The following is a 20,572-nucleotide window of genomic DNA, read 5'->3' as shown; positions in this document are numbered from 1 at the left end:
CTTTGTCGGCGTTGTACAGATGGTCTGCATCTGGTGGATCAAGTGCAGCTGTGATCTTCTCCAGAGGGTCCACCTCTTTATGAACGATATGGAAATTGCACTGGTTTCCAAGTTGAAATGGTCTATTTAGAAGAAATGCGTCGACCCACGTAAATTGCGTATCAAAGAAATCACTCGGGATGTAAAGATTCTGATACCGGCGGCGAAGCTCCATCATGTCACAGGATGCACTGCATGAAAACCAAATATTGCAAACAATGAACAAAATAGCCAAGACTTCACAAAGTTTTCAGAATTGAAACAAGGTCACCATATATTGTGTTTTGGGCTCATTCTTTTCAGAGAATTCAAGTTAGCATGAGGTGACGCTGTTCCTGCACCATTACGAACCACCCCAACCCCAAACACTCCAGGTGTCACTATCAAGTTCAGGAAAGTGCTTCAAAGCCCCAGTCACATTGTGCATTGTAATGACTTTAAGTTACACATTTGGATCATATTTTTACCATTGCAATATGCTCATCGAAAATTAAAACAACAACAAATAAGAACAAAGAATAACACAGCACAGGAACAGGCCCTTCGGCCCACCAAGCCTGCATTGACACATGATGCCTTTCCAAACTAAAGACCTTTTGCCTTTATGCTGCCCATATCCCTTTATCCCCTGCCTATTCATGTATCTGTCAAAATGCCTCTAAACATTGCTATTGTATGTGTTTCTACCATCTCCTGTGGCAGCGCATTCCAGGTACTTACCACCCTCTGTGTAAAATAACTTGCCCTCTCCTTGAAACTTTCCCCCTTTTACCTTAAACCCACATCCCTAATAATTGACATTTCTATCCTGGGAAAGAACTGAAGTTGTCGGTAATTAAAATGAAGCAAGCAGCTAAAAAAAAAGCTAACAAGCACACAAAAACCAAACAATCCCCAATGATCAGTCTCAAGAACCTGCCAATAAATAAAATGGCAAACCTTGTCAATTCCTCTTAGTAACTCAAATATCCAACATACTCTAATACAAAATCAAATGTTGCATATTTCACAATGAATTATTGATAGATTTGCTTTGTGTGTCTTCTAATACCTTGCATACATTTTTATTTTAAGGGTTTGACCTGTCTTAGAATTCTCGGTTTCAACTGATACTTTTCTCTCATTCCTCAATCTAAGTAGTTTTCAGAATTGTTAAACATGTATGAGGAAGACTCCGCTTTGAGACAGAGGGTGCAATCCCTCTACATCCGGCCAATGGAGAGCTTTGTTTCATCACTGAATTCTCAAAATCACATACCAAGCAAAGTTTCAGAGAGTAAATATGCCTTCTCAGCTTCTAACCACTCACTTTGACAACATTTGTACACAACACCATCCTGCAGTTTCTCCCTTAATAGGAAACAATCAAAGATTGACTATAGAACATAGAACAGTACAGCACAGAACAGGCCCTTCGGCCCCGGTGTTGTGCCGAGCTTTATCTGAAACCAAGATCAAGCTAACCCACTCCCTATCATCCTGGTGTGCTCCATGTGCCTATCCAATAACCGCTTAAATGTTCCTAAAGCGTCTGACTCCACTATCACTGCAGGCAGTCCATTCCACACCCCAACCACTCTCTGCGTAAAGAACCTACCTCTGATATCCTTCCTATATCTCCCACCACAAACCCTATCGTTATGCCCCCTTGTCATAGCTCCATCCACCCGAGGAAATAGTCTTTGAACGTTCACTCTATCTATCCCCTTCATCATCTTATAAACCTCTATTAAGTCTCCCCTCAGCCTCCTCCGCTCCAGAGAGAACAGCCCATGCTCCCTCAACCTTTCCTCATAAGACCTACCCTCCAAACCAGACAGCATCCTGGTAAATCTCCTCTGCACTCTTTCCAGCGCTTCCACATCCTTCTTATAGTGAGGTGACCAGAACTGCACACAATATTCCAAATGTGGTCTCACCAAGGTCCTGTACAGTTGCAGCATAACCCCACGGCTCTTAAACTCCAACCCCCTGTTAATAAAAGCTAACACACTATAGGCCTTCTTCACAGCTCTATCCACTTGAGTGGCAACCTTTAGAGATCTGTGGATATGGACCCCAAGATCTCTCTGTTCCTCCACAGTCTTCAGAACCCTACCTTTGACCCTGTAATCCACATTTAAATTTGTCCTACCAAAATGAATCACCTCACATTTATCAGGGTTAAACTCCATTTGCCATTTTTCAGCCCAGCTTTGCATCCTATCTATGTCTCGTTGCAGCCTACAACAGCCCTCCACCTCATCCACTACTCCACCAATCTTGGTGTCATCAGCAAATTTACTGATCCACCCTTCAGACCCCTCCTCCAAGTCATTGATAAAAATCACAAAGAGCAGAGGACCAAGCACTGATCCCTGTGGCACTCCGCTAGCAACCTGCCTCCAGTCCGAAAATTTTCCATCCACCACCACCCTGTCTTCGATCAGATAGCCAGTTACCTATCCAATCGGCCAACTTTCCCTCTATCCCACACCTCCTTACCTTCATCATAAGCTGACCATGGGGGACCTTATCAAACGCCTTACTAAAATCCATGTATATGACATCAACTGCCCTACCTTCATCAACACACTTAGTTACCTCCTCAAAAAATGATGATACATTCTTTTACTCAGGGGTAAAATTGAAGAGGATTTGATTATTTTTCCAAGAGTTTAAAACAGAGCTGTTGCCATGGTCCAAGACTATGGGCCAAATGCTGGAAAATAGGATGAGAATAGAAAGGTGCCTCCTGGCTGGCACAGATATGCTAAGCCGAAGGGCCTCTTTCTGTGCTGTAAAACTCTATGAATCTGAATGATTGGATTTCTCCCTACCATGACATGCCTCTGCATTCTAAGTTCCAAAACTACCCCTCACAATCTCCTTTTAGAATTTGCAAGTTCTTGTCTAGAGAGTCACTGCAGTTTACAGCATTGGAATAGGCCCTTCAGCCCAACTGGTCCATGCCACCCCTTTTTTCTTAAGCCACTAAGCTAGTCCCAATTTCCTGCGTTTGGCCCATATCCATCCATACCGATCTTACCCATGTAACTGTCGAAACACTTGTTAAAAGACAAAATTGTACCCACCTCTACTACTACCTCTGGCAGCTTGTTCCAGACACCACCCTGTGTGAGAAAAAATTGCCCCTCTGGACACTTTTGTATCTCTCCCCTCTCACCTTAAACCTATGCCCTCTCGTTTTAGACTCCCCTACCTTTGGGAAAAGATATTGATTATCTAGCTGATCTGTGCCCCTCAGTATTTTATAGACCTCTTTAAGGTCACCCCTAAGTCTCCTACACTCAAGGGAAAAAAGTCCCAGTCTATTCAGCCTCTCCTCATAACTCAATCCATCCAAGTCCCAGCAGCATCCTAGTAAATCTTTTCTGCACTCTTTCTAGTTTAATAATATCCTCTCTTTAATAGGTGACCACAACTGTATACAGTATTCCAAGTGTGGCCTTACCAATGTATTGTACAACTTCAACAAGACATCCCAACTGCTGTATTCAATGTTCTGACGATGAAACCAAGCATGCCGAATGCCACCTTCACCACTCTGTCCACCTGTGACTCCACTTTCAAGGAGTTATGAACCTGTACCCACAGATCTCTCTGTTCTATAATTCTCCCCAACACCCCATCATTAACTGAGTAAGTCCTGCCCTGGGTTTGATCGACCAAAACAAAATGCATCACCTCGCATTTATCCAAATTAAACTCCATCTGCGATTCATCAACCCACTGGCCGAATTGATCAAGATCCCATTGCAATCCGAGATAACCTTCTTCACTGTCCATTATACTATCAATCTTTGTGTCACCTGCAAACTTACTAACCATGCCTCCTAAATTTTCATCCAAATCATTAATGTAAATGACAAACAACAGTGGACCCAGCGTTGATTCCTGAAGCACACTGCTGGTCACAGGCCTCCAGTTTAAAAAACAACCTTCCACAACAACCCTCTGCCTTCTGTCATCAAGCCAATTTTGTAACCATTTGGCTACCTCACCTTGGATCCTGTGAGATTTAACGTTATGCAACAATCTACCATGTGGTACCTTGTCAAAGGCCTTGCTAAAGTCCATGCAGACAACATCAACTGCACTGCCCTCATCTACCTTCTTGGTTACCCATTCAAAAAACACAATCAAATTTGAGAGACATGATTTTCCACTCACAAAGCCATGCTGACTGTCCCTAATCAGTCTTTGCTTCTCTAAATGCCGGCAGATCCTTTCTCAGAATACCTTCTAACAAATTACTCACTACAGACATTAGGCGCACTGGCCTATAGTTCCCAGGCTTTTCCTGCAGCCCTTCTTAAACAAAGGCACAACATTTGCCACCCTCCAATCTTCAGGCACCTCATGGCTGTCGATGATTCAAATATCTCTGTTAGGGGACCTGCAATTTCCTCCCTAGCCTCCCACAATGTCCTGGGATACACTTCATCAGGTCCCGGGCATTAATCTACCTTGATGTGCTTTAAGACTTCCAGTACCTCCTTCTCTGTAATATGTATGCTCCTCAAGACATCACCATTTATTTCCGCAAGTTCCCTAACATCCATGCCTTTCTTAACAGTAAATACTATATAAAACTGGGAAATATGTAAATTAGGAACCATTGAATGTCAAGTAATCTTTGCCTGGTTGTGAAAATGCACATTTATTAAAGGTTGCAAAAATTGACAACTTGGTGCATTATATTTTTCAAGCCGCAAAAAGCAAAATCAAAGGAAAGGAAGAGGCCATTTAGTCTCTCCAACCGTTCCAGCAATGAGATCATGGCTGATCTGAGATGTAGTTCAACATCGGTAGCAATTCATCGTGTGCCACCTTTCCCCTTTTCAGATAATTATCTAAATTTCCTATTGAACGCCATGTTTGAATCTGCTGCTACCACAGGGAATGCATTCCAGATCCTCACCATTTTATAAAAGATTTCCCATGTCACCATTGTTTATTTTGCCAATAACATCAAATCTGTCTCCTCTGGCTCACAATCCATCTACCAAGGGGAACAATCCCTCTCTATCTACTCTATCCACATCCCTCTTAATTTTTGAGAACCTCTATCAACTCTCCTCTCAACCGTCAGGTCTTGAAGAAGTCTCAGCTTCTCCCTCTACCTGAGTAATTAAAGTGCCTCATTCCTGGAACCATTCCCATGAATCTTTTCTACATCCTCTCTAATGCCTTCACCTCCTACATCAACGGGGATGAAGTGGAAATGATTGAGAGCTTCAAGCTTAGAATCTGTATAGTGCAGGAGGCGGCCATTCGGCCCATCGAGTCTGGACCGACTATAGCCCACACAGGCCCTATTCCCGTTAACCCACATATTTACCCTGCTAATCCCTGACACTAGGGTCAATTTACATGGCCAATCCACCTAACCTGCGCATCTTCTGGGAGGAAACCGGAGCACCCGGAGGAAACCCACGCAGACATGAGGAGAATGTGCAAACTCCACACAGACAAAAGCCCAAGGCCAGTATTGAATCCAGGTCCCTGGGGCTGTCAGGCAGCAGTGCCATCGTGCTGCCCCTAGGTGCCCAGATCATCAACAACCTGTCCTGGTCCCTCCATGTCGACATTATAGTCAAGACAGCCCACCAATGCCTCTACTTTCTCAGGAGATTCCGCTACAACTCTCACCGACTTCTACAGGTACACCATAGAAAGCATTCTTTCTGGTTGTACCACAGCTTTGTATGGCTCCTGCTCTCTCCAAGACCGCAAGAAACTACAAAGGGTCGTGAACGAAGCCCAGCCCATCACTCAAACCAGCCTCCCATCCATTGACTCTGTCTACACTTGCCACTGCCTCGAAAAAGCAGCCAGCATAATCAAGGACTCCACACACCCTGGACACTCTTTTCCACCTTCTACCATCAGGAAAATGATGCACAAGTCTGAGATCAAGTACCAACCAACTCAAAAACAGCTGCTTCCCTGCTGCCATCAGACTTTTGAATGGACCTACCTCACACTAAGTTGATCTTTCTCTATACCTTTGCTATGACTGTAACACTACATTCTGCACTCTCTTTTCCTTCTCGATGAACGATGTGCTTTGTCTGTGCAGCGTGGAAGAAACAATACTTTTCACTGTATACTAATACATGTCACAACAATAAAATAAAATCAAAGATCAGGCAAGAAATGTGCGAAACCTGCTGACATCACAGCAGACTTTACTTGTCCAGTATTATCAGCTGGGATAAAAATATGGATTTCATGAGTAACTGTTAGCAAGCAGCCTGGCAACTGCAGAATGTATAAGAATGTTAGCCTTTAATTCCCTGGTTAGTGTACGTGTGGACCTTGTACTGTGCAACAGGAATGCAACAAATAGTTGCTCAGCCAATTCAGTTTGTGCGAACAAATCTGTACCGAGCACATAAGTATACTTCAGTATATGACCAGAGCTTCAAACACACTATTGGCATTTTGAATGGGTTCAGCAGCTTTTTCTTCCACACTGTCACTTCAGCAATGGAATAGGATTAAACATCATTACCCATGTGTGTTTTTGCTGTGTGTTCGGGTCAAACTTAGAACAGAAAACTTAACTTGAAATGTGTTACTAATAAATAAAACAGCAACAATGAATAACGTGCATGCTGACTGGAGCTCTAAGCTTCTCAGTCCAGTTAGTGGTATTAGACAAGTTTATACCATAAAATAGTCATTTATTTGTATTTATTTTACACAGCATGCACACATTTAAGTCCACTTGTTTTTAATTCACAGCATGGAGAGGGACAGGTTTTAGAACATAGAAAAGCTACAGCACAAACAGGCCCCTCAGCCCACAAGTTGCGCTGAACAATTTCCTTCCCTTCTGGGCTCATCTCTAACCTTCTATCTTACTAACCTCCATGAACCTATCCAAAAGTCTCTTAAAAGAATCAATCGAATCCGCTTCCACCACCACTACCGGCAGCCGATTCCACGCACCCACCACCCTCTGAGTGAAAAACTTACCCTAACATCTCCTCTGTACCTACTCCCCAGCACCCTAAACCTGTAGCCTCTCGTGACAACCATTTCAGCCCTGGGTAAAAGCCTCTGAGAATCCACTCTATCAATACCTCTCAACATCTTATACACCTCTGTACACACTTTCAATGATTTGTTTTATCATTGGGTGCTCCTTCCCTCCCAATTATAAACAGAAAGCGTCAAAAACAAATTTAAAAGATCATGCAGCTTTTGAGGACAATACACCGACCATCTGCCATACTCAAATTAGCAATGGTCACAATTAACCCTTTGACACCAACATGTCACTTCAAGGAACACAACAAGTCAAAAAAAAATCATCTCTTACTAAATCGTGCTCCATTCACAAACATAGCCACTAACAATATCTAGTCAGTTATACACATACCAATCCAAAGAAAACTTGGAGAACTGCACTGTGTAACGAGGAACAACACGTCTCTGTCTCCTTGGTGACCTGTCCCTCTCTCGCCGTGGTGATCGTTCCCGGGACCGCTTGCGTTGGGGTGACCGCTCACGTGAACGCCTTCTGTCCCGCTCTCTCTCACGACTAAAATGGGGTTAAAAATTGAAGAAAAATCATTATGTCCAACTGCTTTCATATTTTGTTGCAATTTTGTGCAGACTTGTGCCGTACTAAATATCACAACGTAAAGAAAACCACTGCTTTTAATAGAATGGAAAAAGCAAACTTAAACATTTTCCAAGTGTATTGATAGTGTGCAAGAAGTCTTGAGTCTTAATTTACAGGATGCTGACCTCCCACCAGCCCTCTACTAACCTTACCTGGGAGCCATTCAACAAGTCGCTTTCCTGTTTGGAGAATTGCAGCGCAACTTGCTCTCGACCCAACCTGGCATGCACACAGGAGTTTTCCTGCAGATGACATGATTGGAAATGGGACCCCAGGCGGTTTCCATCAAAAAACACAAAGACTGGCCCCAAGTACTGCCCTGTGAGAGGTTAGTTAACTCTGGAAAATTCTGCAGCTATCAATTCATCACATAATTAAAGAAATCTAGGGAGATGGAGGGTATGGGGATTGGGTAATGATGAGCACAGCTTGATTTGGAATTGATTTTAAGATCATAAGAAATAGGAGCAGGAGTAGGCCATCTAGCCCCTCAAGCCTGCTCCGCCATTCAATAAGATCATGGCTGATCTGATAGTGGGTTCAGTTCCACTTACTCACCCGCTCCCCATCACCCTCAATTCCCTTAAATGGTTAAAAATCTATCTATCTGTGACTGAAACACATTTAACGAGGTAGCCTCTACTGCTTCATTGGGCAGAGAATTCCAAAGATTCACTACCCTCTGGGAGAAGAAATTCCTCCTCAACTCTGTTCTAAATTGACTCCCCCATATTTTGAGGCTATGCCCCCTAGTTCTTGTTTCCATTGTAAGTGGAAATAACCTCGCTGCTTCTACCCTGTCTAGCCCCTTCATTATCTTATATGTCTCTATAAGATCTCCCCTCAACCTTCTAAACTCCAATGAGTACAGGCCCAGTCTACTCAATCTCTCCTCATAAGCTAACCCCCTCATCTCCGGAATCAACATGGTGAACCTTCTCTGTACCCCCTCCAAAGCTAATATATCCTTTCTTAAATAAGGGGACCAAAATTGTACACAGTACTCGAGGTGCAGCCTCACCAGTACCCTGTACAGTTGCAGCGTGACCTCCCTGCTTTTATACTCCATCCCTCTCGCGATAAAGGCCAACATCCCATTTTCCTTCTTGATCACCTGCTGCACCTGCAAATTGAGTTTTTGTGATTCATGCACAAGGACCCCCAGGTCCCTCTGCACAGTAGCATGTTGTAATTTTTCACCGTTTAAATAATACTCCATTTTACTACTATTCCTTCCAAAGTGGATAACCTCACACTTACCAACATTATACTCCATCTGCCAGATCCTTGCCCACTCCCTTAGCCTATCCAAATCTCTCTGCAGACACTGTGTCCTCCACGCAATTTGCTTTCCCACTCATCTTTGTGTCATCCGCAAACATTGATACCCTACACTCGGTCCCCTCCTCCACATCGTCTATGTATATGGTAAATAGGTGATTCAAGCATGATGTGGAGATGCCAGCGTTGGACTGGGGTAAATACAGTAAGAAGTCTCACAACACCAGGTTAACACCAGGCCCTTTATTCAAGCATACAGTTGTTTGTAATACCTTCGGTCATCTTTCCTGGTTAACGTTATTTCCAGTCTCTCATTCCGGGTCATGAATCTGGATGGTGGTTCAATCCTCCTGACAGCTTGTGGCTGTGGAATGACTCGCACAGGAGGTTGCAGCAACCCAGCTGTAACAGGAACACAAGTGAAGTACCATTACAGGACAACAAGATATCCAAATGGATGCAAGGGTCAGAGCAATTGTCTTCTAAAAAAAATTAAACACCACTTCTGAAGTGACGTTTTAAGCTGCGCTCACTGACAGGCTTCTCAATTATTTTTTCTGGGAATGTTGGCTTAAGGCATGGAATGTCAGACTTGGAGACAGAATTTTACAGCACCGAAAGCAGCCCTTCAGCCCATCATGTCTGCACTGGCCATCAAGCACCTATCTATTCTAGTTTCATTTTACAGCCTTGTATGGTATGCCATTTCGAGGGCTCATTTAAATGCTTCTTACATGCTGTGAGGTACCCGCATCTACCACCCTTTCAGACAGGGAGTTCCAAATTCCCACCATCCTTTGGGTGTAAAAGATTTTCCTCAAATCCACTCTAAATCTTCTGTCCTGAACCTTACATCTTTTACCCCGAGTTATTGACTCCTCAACTAAGGGGAAAACATCTATCCTATGTCCCTCAATTTTGTATACCTCGATCAGGTTCCCCCTCAGCGTTCTCTGCTCCAAGAACAAGCCCAGCCTAACCATCCTCTCTTTATAGCTCAAATGCTGCAGTTCAGGCAACATCCTGGTCAATCTCCTCTGCACCCTTTCTACTGCAAATACATCCTTCCTATAGAGGAACAGATATGTAGGGAGACTTTGGCACGGTGTAAAAGTAACAGTTGTTGTGGTGGAAGATTTTAACTTCCCCTATATTGACTGGGACTCACTTAGTTCTGGGGGCGTGGATGGGGCAGACTTTATAAGGAGCATCCAGGAGGGCTTCCTGAAACAGTATGTAGATAGTCCAATTAGGGAAGGAGCCATACTGGGCCTGGTATTGGGGAATGTGCCCAGCCAGGTCGTCGATGTTTCAGTAGGAGAGCAGTTCGTGAACAGTGACCACAATTCAGTAAGCTTTAAGGTACTGATGGATAAAGATAAGTGTAGTCCTCAAGTTAAGGTGCTAAATTGGGGGAAGGTTAATTACAACAATATTAGACAGGAACTGAAGAATGTAGAATGCACATTCCTGTAAGGATGAAGGATAAGTATGGCAAGTTTTGGGAACCTTGGTTAACGAGAGATATTGTGAGCCTAGTCAAAGAGAAAAAGGAAGCATTTGTCAAAGCTCGGAGGCTGGGAACACACGAAGCAAGTGTGGAATACAAGGCAAGTAGAAAGAAACTTAAACAAGGAGTAAGGAGGGAGAAAAAGGGTCACCAAAAATCATTGGCCGTTATGGAAAATCCCCAGGTTTTTCATACATATATCAAGAGCAAGAGGGTAGCCAGGGAGAGGGTTGGCCCACTCAAGGACAAGGGAGGGAATCTATCTGTGGAGCCAGAGGAAATGGGTGAGGTATTAATTGAGTACTTTGCGCCAGCATTCACCAAAGAGAAGGACTTGGTGGATGATGAGTCTGGGAAAGCATGTGTAGATGGTTTGAGTCATGTTGAGATCGAAAAGGTGGTGGTATTGGGGTTCTTGAGAAACATTAAGGTAGACAAGTCTACAGGACCTGATGGGATTTACCCCAGAATAGAGAGAGGCAAGGGAGGAAATTGCTGGTGCCTTGAGAGAAATCTTTGTATCCTCACTGGCTACAGGGGAGGTCCCAGAGGATTGGAGAATAGCCAATGTTGTTCCTTGGTTTAAGAAGGGTAGCAAGAATAATCCAGGTAATTACAGGCCGGTGAGCCTTACATCAGTGGCAGGGAAATTATTGGTGAGGATTCTTCGAGACAGGATTTATTCCCACTTGGAAATAAGTGGACGTATTAGTGAGAGGCAACATGGTTTTGTGAAGGGGAGGTCATGTCTCACTAACTTGATCGAGTTGTTCGAGGAAGTGACGAAGATGATTGATGAGGGTAGGGCAGTGGATGTTGTCCACATGGACTTCTGTAAGGCCTTTGACAAGGTCCCTCATGGCAGACTGGTGCAGAAGTAAAGTCGCATGGGATCAGAGGTGAGCCGACAAGGTGGATACGAAACTGGCTCGGTCAAAGAAGACAGAGGGTAGCACTGGAAGGGTGCGTTTCTGAATGGAGAGCCGAGATAAGTGGTGTTCCTCAGGGATCACAGGATACAGCAGGATATAGATCAGTTGGAGGCTTGGGCAGAGAGATGGCAGATGGAGTTCAATCCGGACAAATGGGAGGTAATGCATTTTGGAAGGTCGAACACAGATAGGAAAGATACAGTAAATGGCAGAACCCTTAAGAGTATTGATAGGCAAAGGGATCTGGGTGTACAGGTACACAGGCCACTGAAAGTGGTAATGCAGGTGGAGAAGGTAGTCAAGAAGGCATACGGCATGCTTGCCTTCATCGGCCGGGGCATTGAGTTTAAAAATTGGCAAGTCATGTTGCAGTTTTATAGAACCTTAGTTAGGCCGCACTTGGAAGAGAGTGTTCAATTCTGGTCGCCACACTACCAGAAGGATGTGGAGGCTTTGGAGAGGGTACAGAAAAGATTTACCAGGATGTTGCCTGGTACAGACAGCATTAGCTATGAGAGGTTGGAGAAACTTGGTTTGTTCTCGCTGGAACGATGGTGGTTGAGGGGTGACCGGATAGAAGTCTACAGTACTTGTTTGAGTACTGTTGGGGTGGACAGCCCACCTGGTGGAAGCAGCAGTGGTCGTACCTCTGGCGTGGAGTCCGGCCTTGTAGCACAGAAGGGTAAGGAAAGGAGGAGGAAGGCAGTGGTGATCGGGGACTCTACAGTGAGGGGGTCAGACAGGCGTTTTTGTGGAGGAAGTCGAGAAACGCGGATGGTGGTTTGCCTCCCTGGTGCCGGGATCAGGGATGTTTCTGACCGTATCCAAGAAATCCTGAAGTGGGAGGGAGAGGAGGCAGAGGTCGTGGTGCATACTGGTACCACCGACATAGGCAGGAAAGGGGAAGGGGTTATGAAAGGAGAACATAGGAAGTTAGGTAGGGAGTCAAGAAGGAACACAAAGGTAGTAATCTTGGGATTGCTGCCTGTGCCACGAGACAGTGAGGGACGGAACGGAATAAGGTGGAGGATAAATGCGTGGCTGAGGGATTGGAGCAGGGGTCAGGGATTCAGGTTCCTGAATCATTGGGACCTCTTTAGGGGCAGGTGTGACCTGTACAAAAAGGACAGGTTTCACTTAAATCCCAGGGGGACCAATATCCTGGCGGGAAGGTTTGCTAAGGCCACGGGGGAGTGTTTAAACTAGAATGGTTGGGGGGTGGGAATCAAAATGAGGTGACTGGGAGAGAGGAGGTTAGCTTAAAAATAAAAGGGGCTTGTAGACAGTGTGAGAGGGAGGATAGGCAGGTGACGGAGAAGGGGAGCGCTCAGATTGAAGGGCCGAGATGTGTTTATTTTAATGCAAGGCGTGTAGTGAACAAAATGGATGAGCTTAGAGCGTGGATCACTACTTGGAAGTGTGATGTGGTGGCCATTACAGAGACTTGGTTATCTCAGGGACAGGATTGGATCTTCAAATGCCGGGTTTCAGATGTTTCAGGAGGGACAGGGAAGGAGGCAAAAGAGGTGGGGGAGTGGCACTGTTGACCAGGGATAGTGTCACGGCTGTAGAAAAAATGGGTGCCACAGAGGGATTGTCTATGGAATCTCTGTGGGTGGAGGTTCACAACAGGAAGGGGTCAATAACTTTACTGGGTGTTTTCTATAGGCCACCCAATAGTAGCAGGGATGTGGAGGAGCAGATTGGGAAGCAGATCCTGGAGAGATGTGATAATAAAAGAGTGGTCGTGATGGGAGATTTTAATTTCCCAAATATCGATTGGAATATCCCTAGGGTAAGGGGTTTAGATGGGGAGGAGTTTGTTAGGTGTGTTCAGGAGGGCTTCCTGACACAGTATGTGGATAAGCCTACAAGAGGAGAGGCTGCACTTGATTTGGTATTAGGGAATGAACCTGGGCAGGTGTCAGATCTCTCAGTGGGAGAGCATTTTGGGGATAGTGATCATAACTCTATCTCCTTTACATTAGCATTGGAGAGAGACAGGATCAGTCAAGCTAGGGAAGTGTTTATTTGAAGCAAGGGCAATTATGAGGCTATTAGGCCGGAAATTAGAGGCATAAATTGGAAGGAGGTTTTCTCAGGGAAATGTACAGAAGAAATGTGGCAAATTTTCAAGGAAATTTGTCTGGAGCTCTGCACAGCAACGTTCCAATGAGACAGGGGAATTATGGTAGGTTACAGGAACCATGGTGCACGAAAGCTGTAGCGAATTTAGTCAAGAAGAAAAGAAAAGCCTACAAAAGATTCAGGGAGCTTGGTAATGTTAGAAATCTAGAAGAGTATACGACTAGTAGGAAGGAACATAAGAGAGAAATTAGAAGAGCAAGAAGGGGTCATGAGAAGGCTTTGGCAGACAGGATAAAGGAAAACCCCAAGGCATTCTACAAGTATGTTAAGAGCAAGAGGATAAGATGTGAAGGAATAGGACCTATCAAATGTGATGGTGGGAAAGCCTGTATAAAATCGGTAGAAATGGCAGAGGTACTCAATGAATACTTTGCTTCAGTATTCACAGTGGAAAAGGATCTTGGTAGTTGCAGTACAGATTTGCAGTGGACTGAGAAGATTGAGCATGTGGACATTAGGAAAGAGGATGTGTTGGAGCTTTTGAAAAGCATCAAGTTAGATAAATCGCCAGGACCGGATGGGATGTACGCCAGGTTACTGTGGGAGGCGAGGGAAGAGATTGCTGAGCCTCTGGCGATGATCTTTGCGTCATCAATGGAGACGGGAGAGGTTCTGGAGGATTGGGGGTGTGGTTCCGTTATTCAAGAAAGGGAGAAGAGATAGCCCAGGAAATTATAGACCGGTGAGTCTAACCCCAGTGGTTGGTAAGTTGATGGAGAAGATCTTGAGAGGCAGGATTTATGAACATCTGGAGAGGAATAGTATGATCAGAAATAGCCAGCATGGCTTTGTCCAAGGCAGATCATGCCTTACGAGCCTAATTGAATTTTTTGAAGATGTAACTGGACACATAGACGAGGGAAGAGCGGTAGATGTAGTTTATATGGATTTCAGCAAGTTGTTTGATAAGGTGCCCCATGCAAGGCTTATTGAGAAAGTGAAGGGGCATGGGATACAAGGGGACATTGCTTTGTGGATTCAGGACTGGCTTGCCCACAGAAGGCAAAGAGTGGTTGGAGATGGGTCTTTTTCAGCATGGAGGTCGGTCACCAGTGGAGTGCCCCAGGGATCTGTTCTGGGACCCTTGCTCTTTGTGATTTTTATAAATGACCTGGATGAGGAAGTGGAAGGATGGGTTGGCAAGTTTGCTGATGACACAAAGGTTGCTGATGACACAAAGGTTGTTGGTGTTGTGGATAGTGTAGAGGGATGTCAGCAGTTGCAACGAGACATAGATAAGATGCAAGACTGGGCGGAGAAGTGGCAGATGGACTTCAACCCAGATAAGTGTGTGGTGGTTCATTTTGGCAGGTCGAATAGGATGAAAGAATATAATATTAAGGGTAAGACGCTTGGCAGTGTGGAAGATCAGAAGGATCTTGGGGTCCGGGTTCATCGGACCCTCAAAGCAGCGTCGCAGGTGGAGGCTGTGGTTAAGGTGGCGCATGGAATACTGGCCTTCATCAATAGAGGAATGAGTTTAGAAATCAGGAGATAATGCTGCAGCAGAATAGGACCCTGGTCAGACCCCACCTAGGTACTGTGCCCAGTTCTGGTCACCTCATTATAGCAATGATGTGGAAGCCATAGAAAGGGTGCAGAGGAGATTTACAAGGATGTTGCCTGGATTAGGTGGCATGCCTTCTGAGGATAGGTTGAGAGAGCTCGGTCTTTTCTCCTTGGAGAGGCGAAGGATGAGAGGTGACCTGATAGAGGTGTATAAGATGTTGAGAGGTATTGATAGAGTGGATTCTCAGAGGCTTTTACCCAGGGCTGAAATGGTTGCCACAAGAGGTCACAGGGTGCCGGGGAGAAGGTACAGAGGAGATGTTAGGGGTAAGTTTTTCACTCAGAGGGTGGTGGGTGCATGGAATCGGCTGCCGGTAGTGGTGGTGGAGGCGGATTCGATAGGGTCTTTTAAGAGACTTTTGGATAAGTTCATGGAATTTAGTAAGATAGAGGGTTATAGGTAAGCCTAGTAGGTAGGGACATGTTCGGCGCAACATGGGGGCCGAAGGGCCTGTTTGTGCTGTAGCTTTTCTATGTTCTAAGATTATGAGAGGCATGGACAGAGTGGATAGTCAGAAGCTTATTTCCAGGGTGGAAGAGTCAATTACTAAGGGGCACAGATTTAAGGTGTGAGGGGCAAGGTTTAAAGGAGATGTACGAGGCAGATTTTTTACACAGAGGGTAGTGGGTGCCTGGAACCCGTTGCCGGGGGAAATAGTGGAAGCAGATACGGTAGTGAGTTTTAAAGGCGTCTTGGCAAATACATGAATAGGATGGGAATAGGGGGATATGGTCCCCAGAAGGGTAGGGTGTTTTAGTTAAGATGAGGAGATGCCGGCGTTGGACTGGGGTAAACACAGTAAGAAGTTTAACAACACCAGGTTAAAGTCCAACAGGTTTATTTGGTAGCAAAAGCCACACAAGCTTTCGGAGTTCTAAGCCCCTTCTTCAGGTGAGTGGGAATTCTGTTCACAAACAGAGCTTATAAAGACACAGACTCAATTTATATGAATAGTGGTTGGAATGCGAATACTTACAACTAATCAAGTCTTTAAGAAACAAAACAATGTGAATGGAGAGAGCATCAAGACTGTCTTGATGCTCTCTCCATTCACATTGTTTTGTTTCTTAAAGACTTGATTAGTTGTAAGTATTCGCATTCCAACCATTATTCATGTAAATTGAGTCTGTGTCTTTATAAGCTCTGTTTGTGAACAGAATTCCCACTCACCTGAAGAAGGGGCTTAGAACTCCGAAAGCTTGTGTGGCTTTTGCTACCAAATAAACCTGTTGGACTTTAACCTGGTGTTGTTAAACTTCTTACTGTGTTTTAGTTAAGTCAGGCAGCATGGTCGGTGCAGGCTTGGAGGGCCTGTTCCTGTGCTGTAATTTTCTTTCTTCTTTGTTCTATTGTTTGGTGACCAGAAAAATAGAGTACTCTCGCTGAGGCCAAAAGAGCGTTTTCTACAGATGCATCAGAATTTCATTGCTCTTGTATTCTATGCCTCAACTAAAAAAGGCAGGGATACCATATGTCTGCTTAACTACCTTATCTACTTTCAGGGACCTGCAGGCGTTCAGCTCAATCTCCTCCTTGTTCTCTTCTGTACTTGTCTGCATCCTATCATTCATTGTAAACTCCCTTGCCTTGTTAGTTCTCCCAAAATGCATCACCTCACACTTTTCAGGGTTAAATTCAGTTTCATGTAATCATAGAATCCCAACAGTGCAGAAGGAGGCCATTTGATCCATCGAGCCTGCACTGACTCTCTGACAGAGCATTTTACCCAGCCCTATCTCTGTAACCCCACATATTCACCCCACTAATACCCCCAACCCACACACCTTGGGACAATAAGGGGCAATTTATCATGGCCAATCAACATAACCTGCACATCTTTGGACAATGGGAGGAAACCGGAGCACAGAATCACAGAATGCTACAGTGCAGAAGAGGCCCTTTGGCCCATCGAGTCTGCACCAACACATGAAATGCCCAGACCTGCCCACCTAATCCCACTTGCCAGCACTTGGTCCATAGACTTGAATGTAATGACTTGCCAAGTACTCATCCAGGTACTTTTTAAAGGGTGCGAGGCATCCCGCCTCTACCACCCTCCCAGGCAGTGCATTCCAGACCATCACCACCCTGAGTAAAAAAGTGTTTCCTCAAATCCCCCCTCAACCTCCCACCACTCACTTTTAACTTGTGCTCCCTCCTAACTGACCCTTCAACTGAGGGAAACAGCTGCTCCACCCTGTCCATGCACCTCCGCACCCAGAGGACACCCATGCAGACACAGGGAGAATCTGCAAACCCCACACAGTCACCCAAGGCTGGAATTGAACCCCGGTCCCTGGTGCTGTGAGACAGCAATGCTAACCCCTGTGTCACTTTTTAACCATAGTTATGCCCATCTGACCAGCCCACCTGTATTGCCTTGTAATCTAGGCAATACAGGTGGGCTGGTCAGATAGATAGAACATAGAACATAGAACATTACAGCGCAGAACAGGCCCTTCGGCCCACGATGTTGCACCGACCAGTTAAAAAAAAAAACTGTGACCCTCCAACCTAAACCAATTTCTTTTCGTCCATGAACCTATCTACGGATCTCTTAAACGCTCCCAAACTAGGCGCATTTACTACTGATGCTGGCAGGGCATTCCAATCCCTCACCACCCTCTGGGTAAAGAACCTACCCCTGACATCGGTTCTATAACTACCCCCCCTCAATTTAAAGCCATGCCCCCTCGTGCTGGATTTCTCCATCAGAGGAAAAAGGCTATCACTATCCACCCTATCTAAACCTCTAATCATCTTATATGTTTCAATAAGATCCCCTCTTAGCCGCCGCCTTTCCAGCGAAAACAATCCCAAATCCCTCAGCCTCTCCTCATAGGATCTCCCCTCCATACCAGGCAACATCCTGGTAAACCTCCTCTGCACCCTCTCCAAAGCCTCCACATCCTTCCTGTAATGTGGGGACCAGAACTGCACACAGTACTCCAAGTGCGGCCGCACCAGAGTTGTGTACAGTTGCAACATAACGCTACGACTCCTAAATTCAATCCCCCTACCAATAAACGCCAAGACACCATATGCCTTCTTAACAACCTTATCTACTTGATTCCCAACTTTCAGGGATCTATGCACACATGGGCATTACAATTGCCACACCACCAATTTTTTTGTCAACTGCAAAATTACTAATCAAACCCCCCACATTCCCATCTAGATCATTAATGCACACAGCAAGGCACCCACCCAGCACCAATCTCTGCAGTACACCACTGAAAACATGTTTCCGGTCACAATAACAACCTTTGTCCAACACCCCCTGCCTCCACAAAGCCAACTTTGGATCCAATATGCCAAACTGCCCTGGATCCTGTGGGCTCTTACCATCTTGATCAGTTTCCCGATTGGGACCTTGTCAAAAGCCTTACTGAAATCCATGTAGACTACAACTGCACAGCCCTCAATTTGTTAGGCATGATCTCCCCTGACAAAGCCATGCTGACTATCCTTTATTAATACCTGCCTCTCCAAGTGCAGTTTAATTCAGTCCCTCTGAATTTTTACCAATAATTGCCCTACCACTGATGTTAGATACACTGGCTGGAAGACAGCCAATGTGGTACCGTTATTCAAGAAGGGAGGAAGGGATAAAAACCAGAAAACTGCCAACCAGTCAGTCTAACCTCAGTGGGGGAGGGGGAAACTATTGGAAGCAATTCTGAGAAACAGAATTAATCTGCATTTGGAGAGGCAGAGATTAATCAAGAACAGTCAGCGTATTTTGTTACGGGAACATCATGTCTGACCAAATGTTTGATGTTTTGAACAGGTGACAAGATGTGTGGATGAGGTAATGCATTTGACGTAATCTACTTGGACTTCAACAAGGCATTTGACAATGTCCAACATGGGAGACTGATAGCGAAGGTAAGAGCCCATGGGCTCCAAGGAAATGTGGTACATTGGATCCAGAATTGACTGAGTGGCAGGAAGCAGAGTGTGCTGGTTGAGGGGTGTTTTTCAAAAGACTGTGTCCAGTGCGGCCCCACAGGAATCAGTGTTGGGGCCCTTGCTGATTTTGGATTTATATAAATGATTTAGACTTGAACATAGGAGGGTCGATCATAAGTTTGTGAATGATACGAAAATTGGTGGGGTGGTAAATAATGAGAAGGACAGCTTTAGATTAGGGGCGGATATAGATGGGCGAGTCAGATAGGCTGATCAGTGGCAAATGGAACTCAATCTGGATAAGTGTGAGGTGATGCACATGGGCAGGACAAACGAGGCAAGAGAATACATGACGAATGGCAAGACCCTGGGAAGCACCAAGGATCAGAATGATCTTGGTGTGCATGTACACCGGTCCCTTAAGGTAGAAGGACAGGTGGATAAAGTGGTTAAGAAGGCATAGGGTATACTTGCCTTTATTAGCTGATGCATAGATTTTAAGAGCAGGGAGGTTATTTATGTTGGAACTAAATAAAATGTTGGTTAGGCCATAGCTACAGTACTGTGTGCAGTTCTGGAATCCACATGAGAGGAGCGATGTGATAGCATTAGAAAGGGTGCAGAGCAGATTTACCAATATATTGCCTGGGCTGGAGAGTTTTAGTTATTAAGAGAGATTAGATAGACTAGACTTGTTTTCCAAGGAGCAGAGGGGGGAACATAATGATGTATAAAATTATGAGAGGCATAAATAGAGTAGACAGGAAGAAACTTTGCTCCTTGGTGGAGGGGGTCAATGACTGGGAGCATAGATTTAAGCTCAGGGACTGGAGGCCCCTTAAACATTCAAATGTTTTTGAGGAAAAACGTTTTCACCCAAAGGGTGGTGGGTGTTTGGAACTCACTGCTTGAAAAGGTGGTGGAGGCAGGATAACATTTAAGTAGTATTTAGATGTGCACTTGCGATGCCAAGGCATAAAAGGCCAGGTGCTTGAAAATGAGATTATGTCCTTGGTTTGTCTTTGACTAGTGCTGACATGATGGGCCAAAGGGCCTTTTAATGTGTTGTATACCTCTATGATTCGATCATCCCTCCTCACTATAAGAAGTTTTCTTCTATATTTAGTTGTGCAGTGACCCCTTCTGTACCTCCACTCTGCAACCCATCGCCCTGACAAAATAGTTTAACCTTTGCAACAGCACTGGCAAACCTCCCCACAAGGATATTGGTCCCATTCCAATATTACAACCCGTCTGACTTGTACAGGACACCAAGGGGAAGTTTAGCATGGCCAATCCACCTAACCTGCACATCTTTGGAGTGTGGGAGGGAATCAGAGCACCCAGATAAAACCCACGCAGACAGGGAAGAACATGCAAACTCCATGCAGTCACCAAAGACTGGAATTGAACTTGAGTCCCTGGTGCTGAGAGGCAGCAGTTCTAACCACAGTAATATAGTGTGTTGCCTCCCTGGTGCCAGGGTCAAGGATGCCACTGAACGGCTGCAGGACAATCTAAAGGAGAAGGATGAACAGTCA

General features: G+C 45.0%; 1 protein-coding gene and 1 non-coding gene across 2 annotated transcripts in view; both read right to left on the bottom strand.

Moving 5' to 3' along the window:
* Positions 1 to 20,572, bottom strand: part of LOC144500256 (cell division cycle and apoptosis regulator protein 1-like) — a 107,327-nt gene that overhangs the window by 25,592 nt on the left and 61,163 nt on the right. The window contains exons 9-11 of the mRNA XM_078222931.1: positions 9,232 to 9,361; positions 7,433 to 7,594; positions 11 to 230 (exon numbers count right to left, since the gene is read on the bottom strand). Coding sequence (XP_078079057.1) covers positions 11 to 230; positions 7,433 to 7,594; positions 9,232 to 9,361 — 512 coding nt within the window. The remainder of the gene's footprint in view (positions 1 to 10; positions 231 to 7,432; positions 7,595 to 9,231; positions 9,362 to 20,572) is intronic.
* On the bottom strand, positions 6,496 to 6,561 carry LOC144501049 (small nucleolar RNA SNORD98). Its single transcript, XR_013499036.1, has one exon. It is a non-coding gene; the product is annotated as a small nucleolar RNA SNORD98 (small nucleolar RNA).

Source organism: Mustelus asterias, chromosome 11 (genome assembly GCF_964213995.1).
Source record: "Mustelus asterias chromosome 11, sMusAst1.hap1.1, whole genome shotgun sequence".
In the NCBI taxonomy this organism is placed as follows: Eukaryota; Metazoa; Chordata; class Chondrichthyes; order Carcharhiniformes; family Triakidae; genus Mustelus; species Mustelus asterias.
Note: the sequence above shows the minus strand (reverse complement) of the source record. Positions and strands in the feature narration are given on the sequence as shown.